The sequence below is a fragment of the Protopterus annectens genome, chromosome 7.part0 (genome assembly GCF_019279795.1).
Source record: "Protopterus annectens isolate FY-2018-M chromosome 7.part0, PAN1.0, whole genome shotgun sequence".
Taxonomy (NCBI): domain Eukaryota; kingdom Metazoa; phylum Chordata; order Ceratodontiformes; family Protopteridae; genus Protopterus; species Protopterus annectens.
This window is the reverse complement of record NC_056739.1, coordinates 71,172,908-71,199,532: the sequence shown is the minus strand read 5'-3', so window position 1 is coordinate 71,199,532 and position 26,625 is coordinate 71,172,908. Positions and strand designations below refer to the sequence as shown.

The following is a 26,625-nucleotide window of genomic DNA, read 5'->3' as shown; positions in this document are numbered from 1 at the left end:
CCCTGTTAGGGGTTGCTGAAAATTTTAGCCAGGCAATTAATCCTCCTGATGTCAGCAGCAGTTATAAAAGAATAGGATAACATAAGAAATTAACAAAACATATTTACAGATACAAAGATATGTTACAATATCATATAAAGTAGTATAAACAGCCAACATTGCACTGTCCACAGTCTTTCTGTTGGTAATAAGATGAAAATAAAACATTTTTTTCATTTGATGATGGCATGGTTTGCCTGCATAATCTCATCTTTCACCAAGATTGTTCCATTTTGGGCAACTAAAAAGAAGGAAACCCAAATAGCTGACTACATATTTTGTATAGTGATATACTTATAAGTGGCATTTTCTGTAACTGTAAAAGTTTTATAGAAAATGTTAGACTTACACACAGAACTACTGATGTCATGCTCAAGGATTTTGGTTTTGTTGAAGTGGTTAGTTTGCTGCAATATAAATCAAGGGGTAGCATTGCAACAAGTGTGGGAAATGTAATGTATGAAAGCATTTGTGTCTCAGTTTAAAAAGTCCCCTAACACAAGTTCAAGAAGAGATAGTTTTACTTTAATTCCAAAAACACAATGTAGGCAAGGAATATGACAGCTGCACCCATGCTAAAGTAAAATAAAACATTTAAAAAAACAAGTAAAAAAACACAAAAGGCAAGCTCCTTCAGGTAGTAAGTCCGTAAAAAGAAAATCAGTGTTTTCTTTTAAAATAAGTGCACACTTCTTGTAAGCAAGTCTTCAGGTAACTGTACCAACATTCCAAGGCTAGTAAAGTACACAAGACCTCGAAAACTTAACGCATGATTTATTTAACAGTAAAGTACAAGCGTTTTCGCTGCAGTCAAAGCTGCAGCTTCTTCAGAGATGAATTAAAAAAAAACGCCAAGTTCAAAGCTTTTAAAGTCACGTCAGTGCGTGATGTAATTTACTGAGACAGATAAAAAGTTTTAAACAGACACACCACATTAGTAAAACGACCCTACAAGTCAAATTACTAAAATAAACAAAATAAATAGTACAGATCAAGGCTTAATATTGATTAAAAATAAGCGCATAATATGTGGAAAAGTTCCACTTAAGACTGTAGTTAAAGGGACAAAAAATGCTACGTTCCCTGTGCTGTAGCAAGCTCAGAGCACTAGTATAACAAAATAAATACTAAGTGCTGCAAAAATACAATGTTCCCTATAGTGCAACAACCTCGAAGAACTGCTGCAGCAAAGTAGGTAAAGTATACTACAGGCACCAAAGGTGTAAACATTGTTAAGATATCAAATTATTCAACTACCATTTGTAATAGTAGCTTAAAAACCTAAAATCTATGTAAAATTACCCCCTTTTTTATAACAAAATTTACTAAACAGTTTCAAATTAATCCTAAATGTTAATGTGTTAAAGTACAAGTATGTAATAATGTAGTAATATAAAAAAATGAATAAACAATTTTAGACAAAAATTTTGAATAGTAAATCTAACAGTATTTTTTATGTCACAGTGCGTATTAACCTCATTAACAAGTCAACGCCTATAACTCCTCATTTTTAATACGCATGCAATATTACAATGCTCATTTAAACCTGAGAAGGAAAACGAGTCCAAGAGTAACTGCCATTCCAATTCTCTGTTTTCTAAAAATAATGAGACTGGTCCTCCTCTTTCTGGTTTAAGGACCTGGTCTATAGCCATGAATTGAAAGCTATGTCCCTCATTTCTAAAAATATGTTTGGCTAATGCATTCTCTTTGTTCATTTTTCTAATAGCGTAAGAATGCTCGTATACCCTGTCCCGTAATCTTCTGTCAGATTTACCTACATAGAAAGCTTGGCAGCAATTACATGTTGCCAGGTAAACTATAGATCTAGATTCACAATTCAATTTGTGACTAATATTAAACTTCTTTTCACGGATTGTAAAAGAATTGGCTACTCGCACTAAGTGGCAATAATTACAAGCCCCACACTGGAATGAACCTGTAGTTTTTGTTATCCAACTGGATGCCTTAGATCTTTCCAAGAGGGATTTCAAGTTTTTACCCCAACTGTACGTAATCCTAGGTTTACGCCCCAGCTTGTCTAGTAGTTGTTCGTTATTAGAAATAAAATACCAGTTTTTATGTAGTATAAACTGTATATTCTTAGAGTCTATACTAAATGTGGTAATAAAACTACTTTCAAGACCATATCCTAGTGTATTAGTAGTGTTAGAAAAGGTAATGTCTAATCCCTCATTGCCTGTGCATATATTTATTCCACCTACATTATCAAATTGTAAATCATTTTTGTGTGGTAAAAGAGGTGGATATTGACCATTAAGCCTTTTACCGATTACCTCTTCCAAGGTTTCATTAAACAAGTCGGCGGGATATTCTCTATTGGTAAACATATTTTTCAGTGTCTCACATTCTTTCAAAAACAATTCCTCCCTACTACACATTCTTGATGCCCGAATTATTTGTCCCTTGATAATCGCTTTCTTTTGCTTAAAAGGGTGACAACTTTTATAATGTAACAGGGAGTTACAATAAGTTGGCTTCCTGTATATGCTGGAAGAATATTCACCCTTAATCACATCCTTAGTTAACTTTATGTCAAGGTAATCTATGTCAAATTCAGAAAAATTTGAAGTAAATTTTAAAAAGGTAGTTGTATCATTAATTGAATTGACAAAGCTCTTAGCAGACGTACCATCTCCATCAAACAAGATGAAGATGTCATCCAAGTACCTTGTATAAAATTTAACCTGTTCCATTAGGTTAACATTACGTTACTCTTGGACTCGTTTTCTTTCCCAGGTTTAAATGAGCATTGTAATATTGCATGCGTATTAAACATGAGGAGTTATAGGCGTTGACTTGTTAATGAGGTTAATACGCACTGTGACATAAAAAATATTGTTAGATTTACTATTCAAAATTTTTGTCTAAAATTGTTTATTCATTTTTTTATATTACTACATTATTACATACGTGTACTTTAACACATTAACATTTAGGATTAATTTGAAACTGTTTAGTAAATTTTGTTATAAAAAAAAGGGGGTAATTTTACATAGATTTTAGGTTTTTAAGCTACTATTACAAATGGTAGTTGAATAATTTGATATCTTAACAATGTTTACACCTTTGGTGCCTGTAGTATACTTTACCTACTTTGCTGCAGCAGTTCTTTGAGGTTATTGCACTATTGGGAACATTGTATTTTTGCAGCACTTAGTATTTATTTTGTTATACTAGTGCTCTGAGCTTGCTACAGCACAGGGAACGTAGCATTTTTGTCCCTTTAACTACAGTCTTAAGTGGAACTTTTCCACATATTATGCGCTTATTTTTAATCGATATTAAGACTTGATCTGTACTATTTATTTTGTTTATTTTAGTAATTTGACTTGTAGGGTCGTTTTACTAATGTGGTGTGTTTGTTTAAAACTTTTTATCTGTCTCAGTAAATTACATCACACACTGACGTGACTTTAAAAGCTTTGAACTTGGCGTTTTTTTTAAATTCATCTCTGAAGAAGCTGCAGCTTTGACTGCAGCGAAAACGCTTGTACTTTACTGTTAAATAAATCATGCGTTAAGTTTTCGAGGTCTTGTGTACTTTACTAGCCTTGGAATGTTGGTACAGTTACCTGAAGACTTGCTTACAAGAAGTGTGCACTTATTTTAAAAGAAAACACTGATTTTCTTTTTACGGACTTACTACCTGAAGGAGCTTGCCTTTTGTGTTTTTTTACTTGTTTTCTTGTGTCAGGTGTTTTCTAAAATAAAACATTTATTACAACCAAACTTTAGTGTTTTGTCCATGTATAACACTGACTTCTTCAGAATTAAAACTTAAAACAACATTCACTGTTTAAATTCCTTCATGGCAAATTTTGTAATCTGTAACTACCCAGTAAAATTGTGCAATGACTTACCAAGTAAAAACACAAATCAAACATCATGAACCAATAAATGATGGTCTTTCTATTTACCAATTAAACCTAGAGAAATAGAACTTAAACCAATAAACTGGTGTCTCAATCTTTACATTGAATTGGTTGTTACCTGTAAGTCTTGGAACGATAACCCCAGGGGATTGTGCAATAACTTGCCCAATGATTGCACACATCAAGCAACATTCACCAATAAATAATAAACTTTACATCAACCAATGAAACCTAAAAAACTGGATCTTAAACCATTAAGTGTAGCTTATTCTTTACACAGGATTAAATATTGCTCATAGGTTCATAGGTTGGTACTATGCTATCAGCCCTAGGGCCTATGCAAGCCTAGCCATAACAATTCCCTGGATATTTCTTCCCACAATATTTACTTCTCTGGACCCCTGTCTAGCAGGGCGACTGACATGAATTTCCTATCTCCCATCCAATCATCAAGGTTCCTTTTGAAGTGGGCCAATGAGGCACTCTGCTTGACATGTCTATTCCAGAGTATGGGGAGTCTCTGGGTCAGGAACCTATCCCTCCAGCATGTTTTGTTCATTGTGATGACAAGGTTTAGATCCCTGGAGTATGTGGCTCTGAGGGATTGGGATTTCTTTAAGTGGAGCATGTTCAACAGCTCAGGGTTTGACATGGCCTTGTATGTTAAGCAGAGATCGCCTCTGAGTCGACGATATGCCACGGAGTATAGCTGGAGTTTTTTAGATGGTCAGCATATGGCATCTGCTTTAGGCCTGTGATTCTTTTAGTGAGGTATTTCTGTGGCCTTTCCAGCTGTTGCAGATGTCTGGTGAGGTACATAACAAATGGGGCATTATACTCTATAATGGGTCTAATGAGGGATGAGTACAGTGGGACAATGACCTCCTTTTTTCTGGATGAAAAGCCCTTAGTGATGAGATGTGCCACATAGAAGGATTTCCTGACTGTTGTGGTGATGTGGTTATCGAAATTGAGACCACTGTCCACCTGCGACCCTAAGTCTCTCATCGCACTTTCGATGTTTAGTGTCCTGCCACCTATGTGGTAATTCATGGGTACATGTTTTTTTCCAAAGGGGATAACTATACATTTCTTGGCATTAAGCTTGAGCCCATGGCTGTGGCACCAGGCATCTGTTTCTGTAAGACCCTTTTGTAAAATATCCACATCATTTGGGGATTCAGTAATGGCTCCCAAACTTTGTTAGCCAGAGTCCCTTAGTGTTGGCCTGTACTTCAGAGAAATAGATGCCAAACAAGAGTGGTCCCAGGACTGAACCCTGAGGTACTCCACTTGTCACTTGTCTGGAGCTGGATTTAGAGTCAGCTACTTTTACAGTCTGGGTTCTGTCAGTAAGACAGTTGGCAACCCATCAAGTGACGTAGGGATTTATGCCCAGCTTAGTAAGTTTATCTATGATTCCAGAGTGGGGGATGGTGTTGAAGGCCTTGGCGAGGTCTAGATAGGCTTTGTGGACCGCCTTACTCTTGTCCACAGCTCTGGAGACTGAGTCGAAGAAGTCAATTAGATTTAGGAGACAAGATCGGCCCTTCACAAATCCAAAATGGGTGGGGTCCAGTGTTTGAAGGTTGCCAATATCTTTGTTTATAAGTTTCATGGTAATGCGTTCCATGTCCTTGCAGATCAGGCTTGTCAGACTGATGGGACGGTAGTTCCCTGGATCCAAGGTGGATCCTCCCTTGTGGAGCGGTATAACTGTAGCTGTGCGCCACTCAGTGGGCACGAAGCCTGAGGTGAGGCTATGATTAAACATGACACTTAGGTGAGGTGCCAGTTCATTTTGTAGTTCATGTAATACACAGCCTGGGATGTCACCTGGTCCCATGGATGCTGTATTCTTAGCTTTGGAGAGTGCGGTTTCTACCTGTGTGGCCGTGATTATCGGAATTTGGCAATCTTTTGGTATTGACATGGCCCCTTTAGGGGGTGAGAGGGGGGTGAAGTTGGCACTAAATCGATCTGCCAGGATATTGGCAATATCCTTGGGATCAGTATATTTAATGCCATTCTGTTGTAGTTCAGAGCAGATCTGAGCATTACCATTTAGATTCTTGACATAACTATATAATGCCTTGTGGTTGTCTTTGGAATCTTTGGCAATTTTATTTTCGTAACTCGCTTTGGAGGATTTTATGAGGGATCTCAGCTTCTTACTGAGGCTGGTGAGGGAGTTTTTTGCATCCTGGGATTTTCCTCTTTTCTGCAACAGTTTCTTCCTTCTGTTGTATAGTTTGTTTATAGCAGGGGACCACCAGATTGGCTTCCCTTTTTTGCAGAAGAGCATCTTGGTTCTATTTGGGATGGCACGATTCATGCACGAGTGGATGTGCTCGTACAGTGCCTTAGTGTAGGATTCTGCAGTCAAACTTCCAGATCCCATCTGCATGGGTGTTGTGAAGTTTGTCACTTCTGACTTCAGTAGCATGAAGTTGGCTTTGGAGAAGTTTTTTAAGGAGGTTTCCTTACTGGGGGGTGGGGTGGGATGTGGATGTCAAGGGTGATTTGCTTATGGTCAGACCTGACCAATGAGGGGGTGACCACTGGTGTGGAGCATCTATCTCCCATGTTGGTAATGACCAGGTCTAGGATATTGGAGCCCCTGGTGGGACAATGGATTAGTTGATCCAGGGCATTGAAATTTATGAATTCCAAGAACCGTTGGGAAAAGGAGTTGGTACCTGAGTAGTTTTCCCAAATAATGGCAGGGTAGTTGAAATCACCCAGAATTAGGGTGTTTGGTTGTATCTTAATATTTTCCAGTATGTTTAGAAAGGTGTAGTGAGAATCTTGGGGCATGGTGGGGGATCTGTAGCAAGCTACAGTTTGGATTGCAGTCTTACCTAGTGTTAGTTGCACCTGAGGAATTTCAGATGCATTGTGTTGGGCAACTAGCCTGGAGGTGTGAATATCCTTGGTCAATATGGACACTCCTCCACCTTTAGTGTTTCCGTCTTGGTTTTGTGGCCGAAAAGTGTGGTAAGAATTGTAGCCTGGTATTGCAGGGCTGCTCTCTGGAGCCTTGAGCCAGGTCTCAGTTACTGCACAGATATCGATGTTCTCCATTTTTAGGAGTGCCTCAAGAGGGTGCATTTTGAGGTTTAGACTTCTATCATTGAGTAGCATTACCTTCAGATTTTGCATGCTTGTATCTGTTATGGTGGTGGTTTTATCTTTTGAACCTTGCCTAAAAAAGGGCACTATAGGGGTGGTAAGAGCTTTAGCCAGTAACCTGAATTCCAGCGGTGACAGGTGCAGACCATCTCTGGCAAAGCATCGTGGTTTGTCGATCATGTCTTCCCAGGCAGACAAATACTGGATCCCCTGTGAATGACACCAGAAGCTTAGCCAATTGTTGAAGTCAATCATTTTATCCTTATACTGTGGTATCATTCTGGGCGAAGGCAGGATGCTACTCAGGGCTAGGGTCATACCTGCCTGGGTCACATGATCCAAGAGCTCTTCCATGTCTCTTTTCATGTAGTCCCGGGAGGTCATTCACTCCAGCATGGACAATGACAGAGTCGTATTTGTACTTGTTGTGGAGTGACTTGAGTGCATGCGTTATGTGGCGGATCCTGGCACCCGACAGGCAGCTGACTTTAATTTTCTCCTTGTTCAGCCTGGTGAGTGGGACATCAGTGTGCCTGACTATAGAGTCACCTATGACTAAAGTGTTGGGTACATTGTCTTGCCTTAGGGGCTGTTGTTGGGTGGCACACTGGTGTTGTGAGCTATGTGTCACTTTGGTTGTGACTGGTGTTTGTGTTTCGGCTTCGGAGGTCCTTTTTGCTTGAGCAGGTTAATGTTAAGGGCCTCTGCATATGTGGGTTTAGTGTTGCTATGTGTGGGTGTTGATGGTGTGGGTTTTGAAGGGCTATGAGTTGCTTGAGGTGTAATGCAGGTGTTAACCTTCTCCTCTTGACTGTCTAGCACAATCTTGGCCGGAGAGAGCTTTGCTTCTAGTTTGGCTATGTAAGTGCATCACTCGCAGGTTGTAGTGTTGGGTGGTAGGAGGAGAGGATTGTTTGTTTACATGAGGCAGTTGCCGCATTGCCCCAGTATGCCCAGATTCACCAGGTGGACAGGAGAAATCACTGGAAGCTGACCCTTGGACATGCCTGTTTAGGTGCTTTTTTGTAAAGTTTAAGATCTGTTTTCCCTTACCTTTGCAAGTTACTTTGCAATTATAGGCTGTTTAGTCCCTATGATTAATTTCTCCTTATTGACAAGGAGAGCTGAGTGCTTTTATCAGTTTCAGGCTTCCTAGTGCTTTCCAGCAGGTTCTAGAGCAAGTGCTAGTCACAGGGATTCAGATTTTAGTGCTACTACTGAGAAACCGCTAGTTCTAAGGGAAAATTTGAAGAGCAGACTTTCTGGCACCTGGAATAGTTTAACTGTAGCCTTACAGTGCTGCACGATGTGAAAAATGTGCAAACACACGCCTTTTTAAGCCAGAAAGTTGAAAGGGATAGAAATCAGCCCAAAAAGGCTAATAAAATTACAATTTCAGAGCTGGAAACCACTCCTCTAGTGTTAGATAGGCAGTACAATGCTCACCAGTCCCACTGGTAAGCAGTAGGACTTCCCTCTACCACAGTAAGGTCTGAGCACAGAAAATAAAGTCCTGAGACAAGCAAAGCCTGGGATATGGACTGGCTAGGAAAGGTGGGAAACGAGCAAACAAGATAGTATTTTTTTTTTGTTGAAACAGGCTAAACAATGCAATAATACAGTAAATAAACGCAGAAAAGGCTAACACACTTGAATGTGTAGTGGTAAACAGTAAATGCAATTAAAACTCTACAAAATTAGCAATTTAAAACTTTTAAAATGAAGCAAGGCAAGTGCACAACTGAAAAACGATTTAAGAGGCAGTAACACAGCAGAATAAGTAGCTAGTCTACATATACAGAGAAGTCTATATATACAGAAAAGCAGCTAAACTAAGAGTAATGCTACTCAACGCCAGAAGTCTAAACCTCAAGATGCACGCACTCAAAACTCTCCTTAGCATGGAGAACATCGATATCTGTGCAGTAACAGAAACCTGGTTCAGGGCTCCCGAGAGCACCCCAGCACTACCACGTTATACCTCATACCATGCTTTTCGGCCCCAAAACTTGGACCGAACCACAAAAGGAGGGGGAGTATCGATATTCATCAAAGATACCCACACCTCCAGGTTGGTGGCAAAGCACGAAGCATCAGAGACTATCCATGTGCAACTAACAGTGGGTAAAGCTGCCTTCCAGTTTATAGCCTGCTACAGACCACCCTCCCAAACCCAGGAACCCCACTTGCCTTCCTGAGAACACTGGAAAATATGAAGGTCTCTCCAAACACCATTATATTGGGCGACTTCAACTACCCAAACATAGACTGGGAGCATTACTCTAGCTCCAACACCCTAGCCCAAAGGTTCCTAGAATTTATAAACTCAAATGCTATAGAACAACTTGTTACCACTCCCACAAGAGGGGAAAACATACTGGACCTGATCATCACCAACATGGGGACTCTATGCTCCAGACCAGAAGTGTATCCCTCACTGGTAAGATCAGACAATAAACTAATCTCACTGGATATTCACATCCCAGCCCCACCCCCTGCCCAGAAAACCACAGTGAAAAACTTCTCTAAAGCAAATTTCACACTCCTCAAAACTGAGGTGGAATCCTTCAAAGCCCCCGGGCCTGTGGAAAATATGGCCCAGACCGCAGAATCCTTTATAAACGCATTCTATGAACACCTTCAGGAATGCATGGATCATGCGATCCCAAATAAAACCAAGACCCAATCCTCCAAAGGCAGACGTCCTGTCTGGTGGACCCCAGCCATAAACAAACTATACAATAGAAGGAGGAAGCTACTAAATGATAGAGCAAAATCCCAAAAAGGGAAAGCATCACTGATCAGTATTAGCAAAAAACTACGGGCACTCATAAAATTGTCTAAGGCCAGCTTCGAGAGAAAAATTGCACAGGACACTAAGGATAATCACAAGGCTTTCTTTAGTTATGTTAGGAACCTGGGTGGTAATTCCCAGATATGCTCAGAATTAGTCCAAAATGACAAAAAATACACCAAAACAACAGACATTGCCAACATCCTAGCTGACAGGTTCAACGCAAACTCCCCCCCCCTCCCCACCAAAAGGGCAAATATCTATCCCAGCAAAGTGCTGCCCCCCTGACATCTCAGATGCTCAGGTAAGAGCTGCCCTCTCCAAAGCAAAAAACACAGCATCAATGGGACCAGACGGTGTCCCGGGCTGCATCCTACATGAACTCCAAGAAGAGCTAAACCCAAACATAAAACTACTGTTCAATCTCAGCCTTACTACAGGATATGTACCCAAAGAGTGGCGTACAGCAACAGTGGTCCCTCTCCATAAAGGTGGTGCCTCAACGGATCCTGGAAACTATCGCCCCATAAGCCTGACTAGCTTGGCCTGCAAAGCTATGGAAAGGATCATCATGGACCTCATAAATAAAGATATTAGGGACCTACAAACACTGGATCCTACCCAGTTCGGCTTTGTTAAGGGCAGATCCTGCCTCTTAAACCTGGTTGATTTCTTTGAAACAGTCACCAAGGCCATTGATGAGGGGAAGGTGGTCCACACAGCCTACCTGGACCTCGCAAAAGCCTTCGATACCATACCCCACTCGGGCATTATAGATAAGCTCACCAGCTTAAATATAAACCCCTATGTCACTAGATGGATTGCAAATTGGCTCAAGGACAGAACCCACATGGTTAGAATTGCTGGAGCCATGTCAGACTCCAAACCAGTTACAAGTGGTGTCCCACAAGGCTCAGTCCTGGGACCTCTCTTGTTTGATATATATTTCTCGGAGGTACAGGTCAACACGGAAGGACTGTGGCTAACCAAGTTCGCAGATGACTGCAAACTGGTCGCCATAATCGACTCGCCAGCTGACACAAGCATCCTCCAAAAGGGCCTCATAGAAACAGACAACTGGTGCCAGAGCCATGGCCTCAAGCTAAATGCCAAAAAGTGTATAGTCATCCCCTTTGGCAAAAACAAAGTGCCCACAAATTACCACATAGGTGGTAATCCATTAAGTACAGAAGAAGTAATTAGGGACCTGGGGACCCAAGTTGATAGCAATCTCTCATTTGACAACCACGTGGCCAAAGTGGTTAGAAAAACATTTTATATAGCCCACCTAATCATGAAGGGATTCACATCTAGATCAGGGGACATCATCGTGCCTCTTTACTCATCCCTCATCAGGCCCATAATTTAGTACAATGCCCCTTTTGGGATGTACCTTACCAGACACCTGCAGCAACTGGAAAGACCCCAAAAGTACCTCACCAAGAGGATCAAAGGGCTCAAACAGATGCCATATGCTGCCCGGTTAAAGAAACTCCAGCTCTACTCAGTGGCATACCGCCTGTTCAGAGGCGATCTGTGCCTGATGTATAAAGCCATGTCCAACCCAGAATTAATGGACATGCTGCACCTCAGAAAATCCAAATCCCATCGAGCTACGCTCGAGACTTGAACCTCAGCACTGAAATAAATAGGACATGCTGGAGGGACAGATTCATAACCCAGAGGCTCCCTTCACTCTGGAATAAAATCCCAGTCCAGGTTAGGCAGAGTCCCTCATTGACTCTCTTCAAGAGGAATCTTGATGAGTGGATGGGAGATCATAGGTTTACCCCGGGTATCACTTCTGTGTCACTGTTAGACAGAGGCACAGTATACTAACCTCGAAAAAGGGCATAGCAAAATAAATTTAAAATGGGTGATGAAAGCCAAACACATTCTGGCTAGGCTTATAAATGCCCTATGGAAGATAGCCTATTATGAACCTATGAACCTATAAAACACACAAACACTTCAGATGCAGTCCAACCTAGAGCACTTGAGTTGTAGCAATATTAAGGCAATTACAGTTATAATAAATGCTCTAAAATATACTCTATATTTCCAAAATGTTTGAGAAGCACAGTCAGAACATAAAAAGATTCAGGCAAATTTTTTTTTTTTTGAAAGGGAAAAAGGAGAAACAGAAGGCCTTATCAAATGTTCTCTCTGTATTAGGTAGAATGAGCTAATGACACTAGACTGGGAGGAGTGTCCCAGATCAGATTTAGAATAGGGGCGGGCAACTGCAAAGCCACCAAGTATAATAGCAAGACACCAACAGGGATGGAGGGTGGGGACAATATAGCTATTAGCCTACAGACAGTAAGCACTACAGAAAGCCACAAAATGAAAGTTTTTAAACAGATAAAGGAGCAATGAGACTCTACAGAATCCTTTTAACTGCAAACAAATCAGTTACTCATGCAGATTAGTTAATAGCAATAAAATACACTCAAACACTATGCAGCAGGCAATAAAAAGTGCTATATATAAATTGCTAGAAGCAATAATCAGTATAAATAATCGAAAAAAAATAGGACACTTGTATAGCTCAGCTAAGAGCTGTAGTCAGCACCTCTCCTCCACTCTGCTCAGTGTGTATAGACAGAAACCCTCTCAAAGTTAGTGCTTAAATACCAGACGATACAACCTTACACAACTTTTTTTTTTTTTTTTTTTTTTTTTTTTTTTTTACAAAAGCACAAAAGAAGCAGCCCTCACTAGCCAACAGCCAGTTAACACAATCGAGCCAAGGTAAAGAAAGGTTTCAGCTAATTCAAGATGGCCTGTTCATGTGCTTTGAACAATCACTGTATAAACAAACAAGCCCAGAGCCAGCAATTCTGAACTAGGACAATACTAAAGTTATTAGCCTGCAGACAGTAAGCACTACAGAAAGCCACAAAATGAAATTTTTTAAACAGATAAAGGAGCAATGAGACTCTACAGAATGGTTTTAACTGCAAACAAATCAGTTACCCATGCAGATTAGTTAATAGCAATAAAATACACTCAAAAACTATGCAGCAGGCAATAAAAAGTGCTATACATAAATTGCTAGAAACAATAATCAGTATAAATAATAAAAAAAAACAGGATACTTACATATCTCAGCTAAGAGTTGTGGTCAGCACCTCTCCTCCACTCTGCTCATTGTGCATAGACAGAAACCCTGTCAAAGTTAGGGCTTAAATACCAGATGTTACAAACTTAGACAACTTTTTTTTTTTTTTTTTTACAAAAACACAAAAGAACCAGCCCCCACTAGCCAGCAGCCAATTAACACAATTTAGCCAAGGTAAAGAAAGGCTTCAGCTAATTCAAGATGGCCTGTTCATGTGCTTTGAACAATCACTGTATAAACAAACAACCCAGAGCCAGCAATTATGAACTAGGACAATACTAAAGCTATTATCCTACAGACAATAAGCACTACAGAAAGCCACAAAATGAAAGTTTTTAAACAGATAAAGGAGCAATGAGACTCTACAGAATGCTTTTAACTGCAAACAAATCAGTTACCCATGCAGATATGTTAATAGCAATAAAATACACTCAAAAATTATGCAGCAGGCCATACAAAGTGCTATATATAAATTGCTAGAAACAATAATCAGTATAAATAATCGAAAAAAAGGATACTTATATATCTCAGCTAAGAGTTGTAGTCAACACCTCTCCTCCACTCTGCTCAGTGTGTATAGACAGAAACCCTCTCAAAGTTAGGGCTTAAATACCAGAAGATACAACCTTAGACAACTTTTTTTTTTACAAAAACACAAAAGAACCAGCCCCCACTAGCCAGCAGCCAATTAACACAATCTAGCCAAGGTAAAAAAAGGCTTCAGCTAATTCAAGATGGCCTGTTCGTTTGCTTTGAACAATCACTGTATAAACAAACAAGCCCAGACCCAGCAGTTCTGAACTAGGACAATACTAAAGCTATTAGCCTGCAGACAGTAAGCACTACAGAAAGCCACTAAATGAAAGTTTTTAAACAGATAAAGGAGCAATAAGACTCTACAGAATGCTTTTAACTGCAATCAAATCAGTTACCCATGCAAATTAGTTAATAGCAATAAAATACACTCAAAAACTGTGCAGCAGGCAATAAAAAGTGCTATATATAAATTGCTAGAAACAATAATCAGTATAAATAATCGAAAAAAGCAGGATGTTTATATAGCTCAGCTAAGAGTTGTAGTCAACATCTCTCCTCCACTCTGCTCAGTGTGTATAGACACTGTGTAAAGAACTAAATCAAGTACCTACTGCTTGAAAGATAAAGACATGGTGATTTACCCAGTAAAATCATAACCTTATATTTAAATTCACATGATACTTTGGCTATATCAAATGGGTGTTCATTTCCTCACACTTTGACCAATTAGTAGCTGACTCATAAAATTAAAACCAATACTGCAATAGTCATCCATTAGTTAATCAAATCACTTTTACAAGTTTCTGAACTGTTAAAAAAAGATTTCTAATCGTAAAAGGCTTCAGTTGATCAAAACCTTATACTTTAGATGAATTTAGTCTGAAAATGCTGGAAATAGAAACGTGATTGCTTAAACCGGGGAAGACTGGCGTTAAGTCTAATCTGTTATACAGCTTCATGCTGCTCTAATAAATCCTCCCATGGTCTTCCCCTTGGATTTGTTGTCACTCTGTCTAACCTCAAAAAACAAATATGTTATCGTTGTTATCCAAGATGTGCTTAAATAAAGAATTATTGGTGTTCTTGTTTTTAATATCTCATATGTGCTCATAAATCCTGTTTTTATATTACAAATTATGATTGTAATGGCTTATTATCATTATTTTTTACAACTTTTATGTTTCAGTTAGTTTTTATTATTTATTTATGTTTGTTTTTTAACTGTCAGTCATTGAAAATTGTGATTTTGAGACCAAATAACTAAGGAAAAGGAGAAACTGTCAAGGCTGCCAAGGAGGAATCAGAAAAGGAGGCCATCAAAGAAGTAACAAAAGAAAAGGAATGAGTCACCGTTTTAGACAAAATACTGATTCTCAGATTGGTCTCTTACACAGGGTCACAGTGATTTTCTGAAGTACAAAAAGTTCTCGCAAATGATCTTGGTATCATATAAAGCTAATAAATTAGCAGTGCCCCAGCAGTACTTACCTTGGGATCCTCAGGGACCTTGGTAGGGCCAAATGTTTTCTTTGTAGAGGAGCCTAATATGTCCCTGATAACCTCTTAGCTTAGGCCCTCTGTCTTAACACCTAAGCCAGCTGTAGATGTTTTTCTTATTTTTTTCAGTCCTCTGTGGCTTTATCCTGACAGCTGTCCTAGTGCCCCATGTCCATACTGAGTCTACTGGTCACTCATATCTACATGGTCAATTACTTAAATTGATTCCATGGCCAGCATGGATGCTAAGGGTATCCTGGGGGTCAGTGCTGTCTATCGCCAGCTGAGATTTTTTTCTTCTTTTTTATCCTACTTTGTTTCCCCCTGATGTGTGAGTTGCAGCTGACCATCAGGAATGTACAGTGGGCATACTGCTCCACCTCACCTCCACACTTCTGCATGGTGCTATGTCAGCAAGCTGCCCAACTCCTTCAGTCAAGCACTTTGCAATTGGCTACCCAGTCCCTGCCAGGAAACTCCTTTTGCTCTTTGTGCCCCACCCACATGTCATCTCCTCCATAGGATGGAACCCTTATTTTCCCTGCCAGTCCATCACTCACCCAAGTCCGTAATTGAACACTGGTCGACTGGGCTTTAGTCAGGACTTTGTCTCTGTATGCTACCAGAGTGGCTAAGCCATCCTTAGATTTTCTGGAGTCTTTATTTGACTATAAAATCTTAACCAGATAGTATTTTGATATACTGCAGAAAAAAGCTTTTAGAAAGAAGTACATGACCTTATTTGGTACCTGAGTCAGTACCTTCCTTGGGCTGATGGTAGAATAGTCGCACATAAATCTTTGTAGGCTACTGAAAGGGTTCAAGAGAGGGAAAAAAGGAAAAGATCGCCATCCCTTCCGTCATCTACTGAGGTCGATGATTCTTTTTGTGATGGCTATAGTCTCTTTTCCCTTAATATTCAAACAGGAAAATTTCTTCCTGTCTATCCACACATTAGAGATTTCCTTTTTGGAAACCTTAAACTGTATGGCCAAATTCTTTAATTGGCCTGCAGGAGATACGTCTTCATCTGAAAAAAGAAACAGAGATACGTTGAGGCTTTAAGCAGCAAAATGGACAGTGCTTCCATTTTGATATACTTTTCAAAGATGATCCTATATTGTCCCCTCCATTCATCTTGACTGATTGGTAATCAGCCCTTGTGGCAGATCCAAGCAGGTAAGTTTACCGCTACAAGCTCACTTCAGAGTTTCAGCTCCCCCTTTCCCATAATGCACCTGTTTTCTTAGAGTCCCTTAGGTCTTATTTGGTTCATAGGTTCATAGGTTTATACTAGGCTATCTGCCCTAAGGCATTTATAAGCCTAGCCCAAAGTTTTGTGGCTTACGCCACCCCTTATATGAAAAAATACTGTGCCCATTAGTTTGTTGTGCCTCTGTCCAGCAGTGACACAGAGATGATTCCCGGGGTAAACCTACGATCTCCCATCCACAGGTCAAGATTTCTTTTGAACAGAGCCAGCGAGGTGCTCTGCCTCACATGGACCGGGATTTTATTCCACAGCATAGGGAGTCTCTGAGTGATAAATCTATCCCTCCAGCACGTCCTATTTATATCCGTGCTAAGGTTTAAGTCGCTTGCTCTAGTGGTTTTGGTGGATTTGGATTTTTTGAGGTGGAGCATGTCCATTAATTCCGGGTTGGACATGGCCCTGTATGTCAGGCACATGTCACCTCTGAGCAGACGGTATGCAACTGAATAGAGCTGGAGTTTCTTCAATCTGGCAGCATATGACAGATTTTGGAGTCCCTTTATCCTTTTGGTGAGGAACTTTTGGGGTCTCTCCAATTGCTGCAGATGTCGGGTGAGATACATCCCGAATGGGGCATTGTACTCGATCATTGGTCTGATAAGTGAAGAGTACACGGGAACAATGACCTCACTAGATCTGGATGTGAATCCCTTCATGATCAGGTGGGCAATGTAGAAGGTCTTTCTAACCACTTTAGCAACGTGAGTGTCAAAAGAAAGGCCACTGTCAACCTGGGTACCCAGGTCCCTGATAACCTCTTCTGTGCTTAGTGGATTGACACCTATATGGTAGCTTGGGGTTACCTTGTTTTTCCCGAAGGGTATGACTATACATTTTTTGGTGTTTAACTTCAGGCCATGGCTCTGGCACCAGCTATCTGTTTCCGTGTGTCCCTTCTGAAGGATATCCGTGTCCGATGCACTTTCCACTATGGCGCCCAGTTTGCAGTCGTCTGCAAACTTTGTCAGCCAAAGTCCTCCCATGTTGGCCTGTACTTCTGAGAAGTAGATGCCGAACAATAGGGGACCAAGGACCGAGCCCTGTGGGACACCACTTGTGACCGGCTTGGAGTCTGACATAGCGCCAGCAACTCTAACCCTGTGGGTTCTGTCCTTAAGCCAGTTTGCAACCCATCTCGTGACATATGGGTTCACATTTAAGCTGGTAAGTTTTTCTACAATACCCGAGTGGGGTATTGTGTTGAAAGCCTTTGCAAGGTCAAGGTAGGCTGTATGTACTGCCTTTCCCTCATCAATGGCCTTGGTGACTGTTTCGAAGAAGTCAACCAAGTTCAAAAGGCATGATCTGCCCTTGACGAAGCCAAACTGGGTCGGGTCCAATGTCTGCAAGTCCCCTATATCTTTGTTTATGAGCTCCATTATGATCCTCTCCATAGCTTTGCAGACTAGACTTGTTAAGCTTATGGGGCGGTAATTACCAGGGTCCGTAGAGGCACCGCCTTTGTGGACTGGGACCACAGTTGCCGTACGCCACTCCTTGGGCACGTATCCTGTGGTAAGGCTGAGATTAAACAGCTGCCTTATGTGCAGGTTTAATTCCTCATTTAGCTCATGTAGCACACAGCCGGGGACACCATCCGGTCCCATTGATGCTGTGTTTTTAGCTTTAGAGAGAGCAGCTTTCACCTGCGCATTTGAGATGTCTGGGAGGCTACACTCCACTGGGATAATTATCTCTCCTTTAGGGGGGGAGAGGGGGGTGAAGTTTGCACTGAACCTGTCTGCCAGTATGTTGGCAATGTCTGTGGGTTCAGTGATTTTTGTATCATTTTGGACTAATTCTGAGCATATCTGGGAGTTTCCACCCAGGTTCCTAACAGAGCTGAAAAAGGCCTTATGATTGTCCTTTGAATCCATGGCAATTTTTCTCTCAAAATTGGCCTTAGTTGATTTTATGAGTGCTTGTATTTTTTTGCTAATAATGATCAGGGGTGACTTCCCTTTTATGGATTTTGTTCTATCATGTAATAGCTTTCTCCTCTTATTGTAAAGTTTGTTAATGGCTGGGGTCCACCAGACTGGACGTTTGCCCTTTGTGGAAAGAGTCTTTATTTGGGATTGCCTGATCCATGCAGTCCTGGAGGTGTTCATAGAAGGCATTTGTAAGGGCTTCCGCAGCTTGGGTTGTGGTTTCCACTGGCTCAGGGGCCTTGAAGGATACCACACCAGTCTTGAGTAGTGTGAAGTTTGCTTTAGAGAAGTTCTTCACTGTGGTCTTTTTTGTTTGGGGTGGGGGCGGGATGTGGATTTCCAGTGAGATTAGTTTATGATCAGATCTCACCAATGAGGGATATACTTCCAGTGTGGAGCATTTTGTCCCCATGTTTGTGATAATGAGATCTAGTATATTTTCTCCTCTCGTGGGAACAGTGACTAGCTGTTCCATGGCATTTGAATTTATGAACTCCAGGAACCGTTGGGCTAGAAAGTTAGGGCTTGAGTAATGTTCCCAGTCTATATTCGGGTAGTTGAAGTCACCCAATATGATGGTGTTTGGAGATACATTTATACCCTCCAGTGTCTTCAGGAAGGCTGTGTGGGGTTCCTGAGTTTGAGAGGGTGGCCTGTAGCATGCTACAATTTGTAGAGCAGTTTTGCCTATGGTTAGTTGCACCTGGATGGTTTCCGAGCTTAGTGCATTGCCACCAACCTGGAGGTGTGGGTATCCTTTATGAATATGGATACACCCCTCCTTTTGTGGTGTGGTCCGGGTTTTGGGGCGGAACGCATGATATGAGGTAAAACCTAATAGTGCGGGGTGCTCTCAGGAGCCTTGAACTAGGTTTCAGTTACAGCACAGACATCGATGTTCTCCATACTGAGAAGGGCCTCGAGTGCGTGCATTTTGAGATTTAGACTTCTGGCATTGAGCAGCATTACCCTCAGTTTCTTCCCATTTTGTTTTCTAGGGTGGTAGGTTTAGAATTTGAGCCTTGCCTAAAAAGGCACTATGGGGTGGCAAGAGCCTTAGCCAATATCCGGAATCCCAGGGGTGACAGGTGCAAGCCGTCCCTTGCGAAGCAGCGTGGCTTGTCAAGCATGTCATCCCAGGCAGACAGACACTGGATCCCCTTTGAATGACACCAGACATTAAGCCAATTGTTAAAGCTGATCATCTTGTCTCTATATTGTGGCATCATTGTTGGTGAAGGAAGGATACTGCTCAGGGTCAGGGTCATACCTGCCTGGGCTACATAGTCAGAGAGCTCCTCTATGTCTCTTTTCTTGTAGTCCAGGGAGGTACGTCTCAGGTCGTTCACACCAGCATGGACAATGACTGTGTCATATTTGTACTTGCCGTGGAGTGACCCGAGTGCTTGTGTTATGTGGCGGATTCTAGCGCCTGATAGGCAGCTTACTGTGACCCTCTCCTTGTTCAGCCTGGTGAGTGGGACGCCAGTGTGTCTGACTATGGAGTCACCTATGACAAGTATGTTTTGTGTTGTATTTGGCCTGAAGGGCTGTGACTGCTTTGCATACTGATTTTGTGGTTTATGTGTTGCTTGTGGGGGTGTCTTGAGGTAGCAGTTGTTTGGGTGTCTGCTTTGGAGGCCTCTGCTGTTTAGGTAAATTTTTACTCAGAGCCTCCGAGTATGTCTTTGTGTGTTTATGTGTTTGATTCAGTGGTGTGGTAGCATTATATGAGGCTGGTTTTGTGGTGTGTGTAGTTGCCTTCTCCTCCTGTCTGGTCTTGCCAGTCCTGAGTTGAGAGAGCTCAGCCTCCAGTTTGGCTAAATAGCTGCATCTCTCGCAAGTATTTGTGTTTTGTGGGAGGAGGAGAGGGTTGTCTGTGTACATGAGGCAATTGTAACATTGCCTCAATATTCCCAGATTCACCAACTGGGCAGGAGAGGATGCCAGCATCTGGCCCTTTGACATGCTAGAAAAATTAAGAAGTTTGGTATGAGACTGAATAAGAGAGGACTTAGTAAGGAAGTGGGTACTCCTGGGTGCCATCCAATGCAGGCACACTCTTCCAGTGCTTGACATCTTTTTCAGCTAAGTGCTTAATTTTAACTAATTTTTTAAATACCTTATGAAATATTATTCTTACTTTTTCTACTTGCAGTTACATTAAAAAAAACTTTCACTTTCTCCTGGCTAACTCCTGATTAGTCTGAAGCCTAATGGCTCCCTTTAATTCCTTCATATACATTACTTTTTCGGGTCTATATTATAACAATGAACGATAAAATGATCGAACGTTGTTATATCAAACTCAAAAGTTCAAATTCACAAGACATCGAACAACCAGAACAGCGATTTTTTTTTTCCCAGGGAAAAAAAATTACTGTTCCCAAAAAAAAAAAAGACATTACAACATTGCATGCCCCCCACCCCCACTTAAATATACCAACTCCAAGATTGCACTACAGACTGATGGCCATGATGAAGTTTAACACTTTGTTTAAATGAAAGCATTAACAGGATATTTTATTTCAAAGAATAAAGGATTTGTGTGATTTTCCAGCATCGTGGGCTTGTCTTTTATCTAAACTTGCTGCCAGCAAAGTCCGTGAACTGCTGTTTCCATTTCTGGCAACCTGTGTAGTTTGTTCGGCATTTTATGTAGGAAAATGTTCAAGAACATTGAAAAAACGTATCATAGAACATAAATCTGCAATTAGGAGAAATATAGAGACGAATGCCTTACCCAAGCATGTTACAGATAAGGGTAGTTTACATACGTTTAAGTTTAGGGTGATTAAAGGACAATATTAGAGTATAAGAAGAGGGGATATAAACAAGCTAGAAAATGTTGAATTAAAATGGATTTTAGAGCTGAATACGGAAAAACTTCCTGGTCTAAATAGGACAGTAAGCCTGAAACCAGTGTTACAATGGAAACAAATGATGTTACATTAATTAATTAATTGTTTTATTGTATTCTGTCTGTAATTCTTTGGCTGTGTCATGTCTTTTATATTTAAAAGCTTTTTTAAAAATGCAATTGTATACACTGATGAAGGGGAAACCTGAAAGCTTTGTACTGTTTTGTTTGTTTTATTAAATTAGTGAAACTTATCTGTTGCTCGTTTTTTATTATTTTATTGATATATCAGTATCGTTCACAGTTTGCTGTAGTTTCTTTTATCTGGTTACTTAATCATATCATCCCGAGCAGACAGATACTGGATCCCCCTTAGAATGACACCAGAAACTTAAATTGTTAAAGTCAATCACTTTTTGTTTGTACTACAGTATCATTCTGGTTGGGGAGATGGTAGGATACTGCTCAGGGGTAATGTCATACCTGCCTGGGCCACATAATCCTAGAGCTCCACCATGTTTCTTTTCATGTAGTCCAGGGAGGTGCATTGCAGGTCATTCACACCCACATGGACAATGACAGAGTTGTTCTTGTTGTGGAGTGACCAGAATGTGTGTGTTATGTGTTGGATTTTGGCTCCTGATAGACAGCTGACTGTTACCTTCTCCTTATTCAACCTAGTGAGTGAAACATCTGTGTGCCTCACGATTGAGTCACCTATGATTAGTGTATTGGGAAAGGTGTTTAGCCTTAGGGGCTTAGGTTGGGGGCACACTGTGGAGGTGAGCTATGTGTCCTGTGGTTTGTGCTATGTTGCGGTGGTCGTGTGCGTTTCTGTCTTGGAGGTCTCTGCTGTTTGGGTAAATTTCCTTTGAGAGCCTCTGCGAAGTAATTACTGGCATGTTCATTTGTTTTGTTTGCTCACTACAGAACATTCAGAATGCAAGTAATTCCCATATGTTACAAATAAGGGTATGAAAGTGAAAACTGGATAATGATAGTGATGATGTGGGACATTGAAAGGTGGAACATGAAGGAGAGGACGTTGCGTCACTAAGCATGTGAAAAGGTAGAGAAACTAGGTATTATTATAACTGTAAGATATTGAAGGGTGCAACATGAAGGAGAAGATAGTGAAAGGATGAATATATGAAAAGGTAAGGTGACTTAAGTTGAACCATATATAACTGGTGGTGTTTGTATGTGCTTGGTGGCTTTGGTCTCACTGACAATCTATGAATTTGTGGAAGGAGAAGACTGAATACTGATACTTACCCATTGTTGAAAGACAAAGCATGTATGATGACTTATCATGATGTTTATTATGCTTTATCACCTGGAAAAGCTTGCCGAGTATGTTTACAGAAAATGAGAAATAAAAGGTGCCAGTCTTTCCTGTGTTGTTGTTTGGATGTTATAGGAGGTAGAGGAGATGAATATGCCTGAGAAGAGCACAAAATGGGGTGGATGACAAAGTAACAAAAGAATATAAAGAATTATGTATGCACAGTTGTATACTAGACTTGAATGAACTTTTAATAGGAAATGTAAATTGGATGGAAAATATTGAGTAGCCTGGCAGGAAAGAAGAGTATTCAAAAGAAATAATCATTCTGGGAAGGAAAAAAAAAAATGGAGAACAGCATGTATTGTCTTAAGGCGGTATAGCAGGTATGAAGGTATATTCTGTTGGTTGAGAGTATTTTAGGAAAGTAATAAGGAAGCAATTTGAATGCCAAGATACGTGACTATAGCAAATAGTCTGTTGGATAGAGTAGACATTTAAAAAGAGGTTAATTAGTATATATAGAAGAGGTAGTTATGGAGAAGTGACAGCAGTTGTTAAGATGCAAGGTGAGGTTATTAAACTTATTAATATGGAGTTATCCAGCTTTCATTTTTGTCTAACGGGGACGAAGAAATGTTTTAGTAAAGTTTTTGGTTTACTGTAGGATGTTGTGAAAGGCTCAAAAACATGCTGGAATGTTTTTGAATGGATTCTGTTAACTTGTTCTTTGAAAATAATGCACCATTAATAAAAGACAGGCAGTTATAAAAGTGTTCTTGACACAAGTTAAAGCTGTAAAAGTCTGCAGTTAACATAAATAAAGCTCTGTAAGTATATATAGTATGTTTTCTTTATGACAGAATGGAACTTTATTAAAACTATCAAAACTTGCTTGGTTTAGAGTGAAGGTTTTTATTTTCCATTTGTTAACTGGGATAGAATACTGCTTCAGCTGGACTATTTTCAGATTCAGCCAGGGAAAGACAATAAAAAAGACATGAGGAAACATACATATGCGGCACAAACAGGTGTTCTATAGACAAGTTACAGATGTACCAGGTTTAGCATGCAATTATTGATAATCATGTTAATAAAGAGACTTAGCAATCATTGCATTTCAGGCAGTGTCACCAATATGATAGGCCTGTACATTGTTGGAAGTAATTGCAAAGTCAGGTTAGCTTTCTAATATGTACGGTATGTACTGTAATGAAGAAGACGAAGAGGAGTGCTGAGGGTAGGCTGAAGGTAGACTGAAGCAGTTGGGAAGAATAAAATATGAGAAAAAAAAGAAGAAAGAGGAATTATTTATTGAGCAGGTGGACAGTTATGACAATATAGGAGAATTATCAAATGCTGTTGTACCTCAGAAATATTTGCAATTAATTAGAGGTCTAAGAACATATACCTCATGTTCCAGGCAGCATCTGTGTACATGAAAATACAAGCACACACAGAATATTTTTCTAATTGTGACACACAGTCACATAGGAAGAGAGGACTGGCTAGGTTCATACAGAAAATTCATGTCATTTTCATTGGACAGCAACCAAACCAACCAAGGTATCACGCACATGAGACCAGCGTGCATGGTCCCAAAAAAATGTAGTCAATCCACCAAAAACAGACCAGCACATACAGGATTGTAAAAATCATTTATTCCAACATAGTTCCATCGACCATTATAGCAGTGGTAGCAACCAGTGCTAATGCAAACCGGTTTCGGCTAATGCTAGCCTTTCTCAATGCACATAAAATGACTGACAAGAACGAGAAACTCCACCATTTTGAGTCATATTTATAGTACACCTCTTAAAGGGATAAACCCCATATATTGAGATATGTTCCAAAATCATTTTGTTACAAAAGTTACAAAAATGCATTTTGTTACAAAAGTTTTTTGTATGGGAATCTTTATGTGGGTTTTTGTCTAATGTGTTTGATCTATTTGATTTTGGAACATATCTCAATATATGGGGTTTATCCCTTTAAGAGGTGTACTATAAATATGACTCAAAATGGTGGAGTTTCTCTTTCTTGTCAGTCATTTTATGTGCATTGAGAAAGGCTAGCATTAGCCGAAACCGGTTTGCATTAGCGCTGGTTGCTACCACTGCTATAATGGTCGATGGAACTATGTTGGAATAAATGATTTTTACAATCCTGTATGTGCTGGTCCGTTTTTGGTGGATTTTCATTGGACAGCCTGCTAACTAAAGAACACTCCCGGTCAACAAATATAAATAAATAAATAAATAAACTTCCAAGTCTTGCTTCTAACTATCTGACTGAGGTGAGACTGCCAGTAATGCTAATGTTTTCTTTCCTTAAAAGGGGGTGCACCAATGGGCTGATGTAGCATGCTACAGGTAAGATGATGGGGCAACATATGAGGCAACAGGGGCAAGGAGAGGTATATGGTGAAGCTAAGATGCCCCAGAAAAGTGTTTGGAAGTCATATTTACAGCTGTGTCATGGGAATTTGCAAATTAAATAAATTGTGTTTGAAACAGTTAACAAATAAAGTATAAGAATCAGGAGATACAAAGGAAACAAGTCCAGAATTAGTACATCATAATTTGAATACAGACAGAATTGCAGTGAAAGCAAATTTCAGTAGTTTTAGTGAAAGAAAAAAAAGAGATGCTTTTCCTGTCTAGACAGCATATAAAGATTCCATTTTCTGTATTTTTTTTCTGTAGGTCCAACTGCTGATATCATCCCAAGATGTGGAGAACTACAAAGTGATCAAGTCAGAACTGGATCGGCTCAGAAGTATGGTGGAGAAATCAGAACTGTGGGTTGGAAAGAAAGCCACTGCTGCGAAGAGTGCAGAGGGTGATGCAGGGAAGGCCACAGTAAGGCTTTTAATTCCAAATTATTCTTTGCCATGCACGTGTTACACACAAGTGTTATAACATGCTCACTACCTGCTAAGAGCTTTTTCCAGTTGTTCCCTTTTCTTTAGTTTGGTTTGTGTTTATACTGAATTAATTAATTTTCAGTTAGTATAATTTAAATGTTAAGGTAAAGATTAAGAGAAATGTATCACATATATTACTCTGACTCTCTGAGAGCCAGACTGTAATGAAGATATTCTTGTATCCGTTATTTGTACAGCTCAGTTGAGCTTACATTCTAGAAAATGTTATACCTTGTACACAGATATACTTAACTGTATATTGCTAAATTAATGTACTTGGGCACCTTTCCTGTGTAGAAATATGAAAGCTGCATATTGCCTCATCAATATCACATTTACCCTATGATGGCTATATTGTTCCCATTATGTACTATGTAGCATTTTATTTTATTTTATTGCTTATACCTGGTTTATCATTTCATAGGATACTTTATACATAAAACAGCAATTTGAAACAGATGACTGTGGTTTTGATTCATTTTCCTGCCACAGGGTCATGTTGCTTACCATTTTACCCATTACACTGAATGTACTGTTTTTGCCCATTTTATTTGGGTTTTTCACATTTGCCTGCTTATTCAGCCTCATTTTGTAGCTTTTAGAATTGAAGGAACTGCAACCATAGTGAGTTGTTTGTACTGCATGACATGCTGGGCCAAAACATTCTCATGTGCAAACAGTTACTAAGGTGCAAGGCATTCATGTTGTACCTGTAATAGTCAGGGTACATTGGAATGCCCAAAGACAGCAAAATATTGTCAAGGCTTAATTTCAAAGCAAGCCTATATAGGCTTAACAGAACAAAGTTCTCTTACAGATGCTTTTGTCCTTTGAGAGCTGTCTTGAAGTCTTTTGATGGCTAGGCTTACCACCACCAGCATTCAGCAGTAATTCAGCCATATCCTGTGTTCTAGTTAGCCTACCAGTTTCTGAACTCTTAGAACTGACCCTTGGGTACCATCAGCAAATGATAGAATTTCTCCTTTGCATCAGAATGTTGTAGTTGTGACCGTTTTGGAGGTACCTTTTTCACAGAAGACTGATAAGCCAGTAAACTGTAGTTAAGGAGCTGCTTTCTAATTCTGGGTGCATTACGGGTTACTGGGGAGTCCACTAGCATGGCTAAGGACTGATTTTTTTGGCTGGCCCCATTAATGCCATTAATATCCTCGTGTACTTTATTTTTATAGCATGCTGCAAATGATGAGAAGAAAGTATCCAACGAAAAAAGCAGTGACAACTACCAGCTTGTGAAAGAGGTCTGTATGGCGCCATTCTGGGTATGCTTTTAAAGGACAAGGGTTTGCACTTTATTCACTGAAAATTTGCAG

At 40.1% G+C, this 26,625-nt stretch overlaps 1 protein-coding gene across 1 annotated transcript in view; it reads left to right on the top strand.

Moving 5' to 3' along the window:
* Positions 1 to 26,625, top strand: part of ITPR3 (inositol 1,4,5-trisphosphate receptor type 3) — a 2,403,054-nt gene that overhangs the window by 1,426,525 nt on the left and 949,904 nt on the right. The window contains exons 26-27 of the mRNA XM_044076491.1: positions 25,074 to 25,229; positions 26,485 to 26,553. Coding sequence (XP_043932426.1) covers positions 25,074 to 25,229; positions 26,485 to 26,553 — 225 coding nt within the window. The remainder of the gene's footprint in view (positions 1 to 25,073; positions 25,230 to 26,484; positions 26,554 to 26,625) is intronic.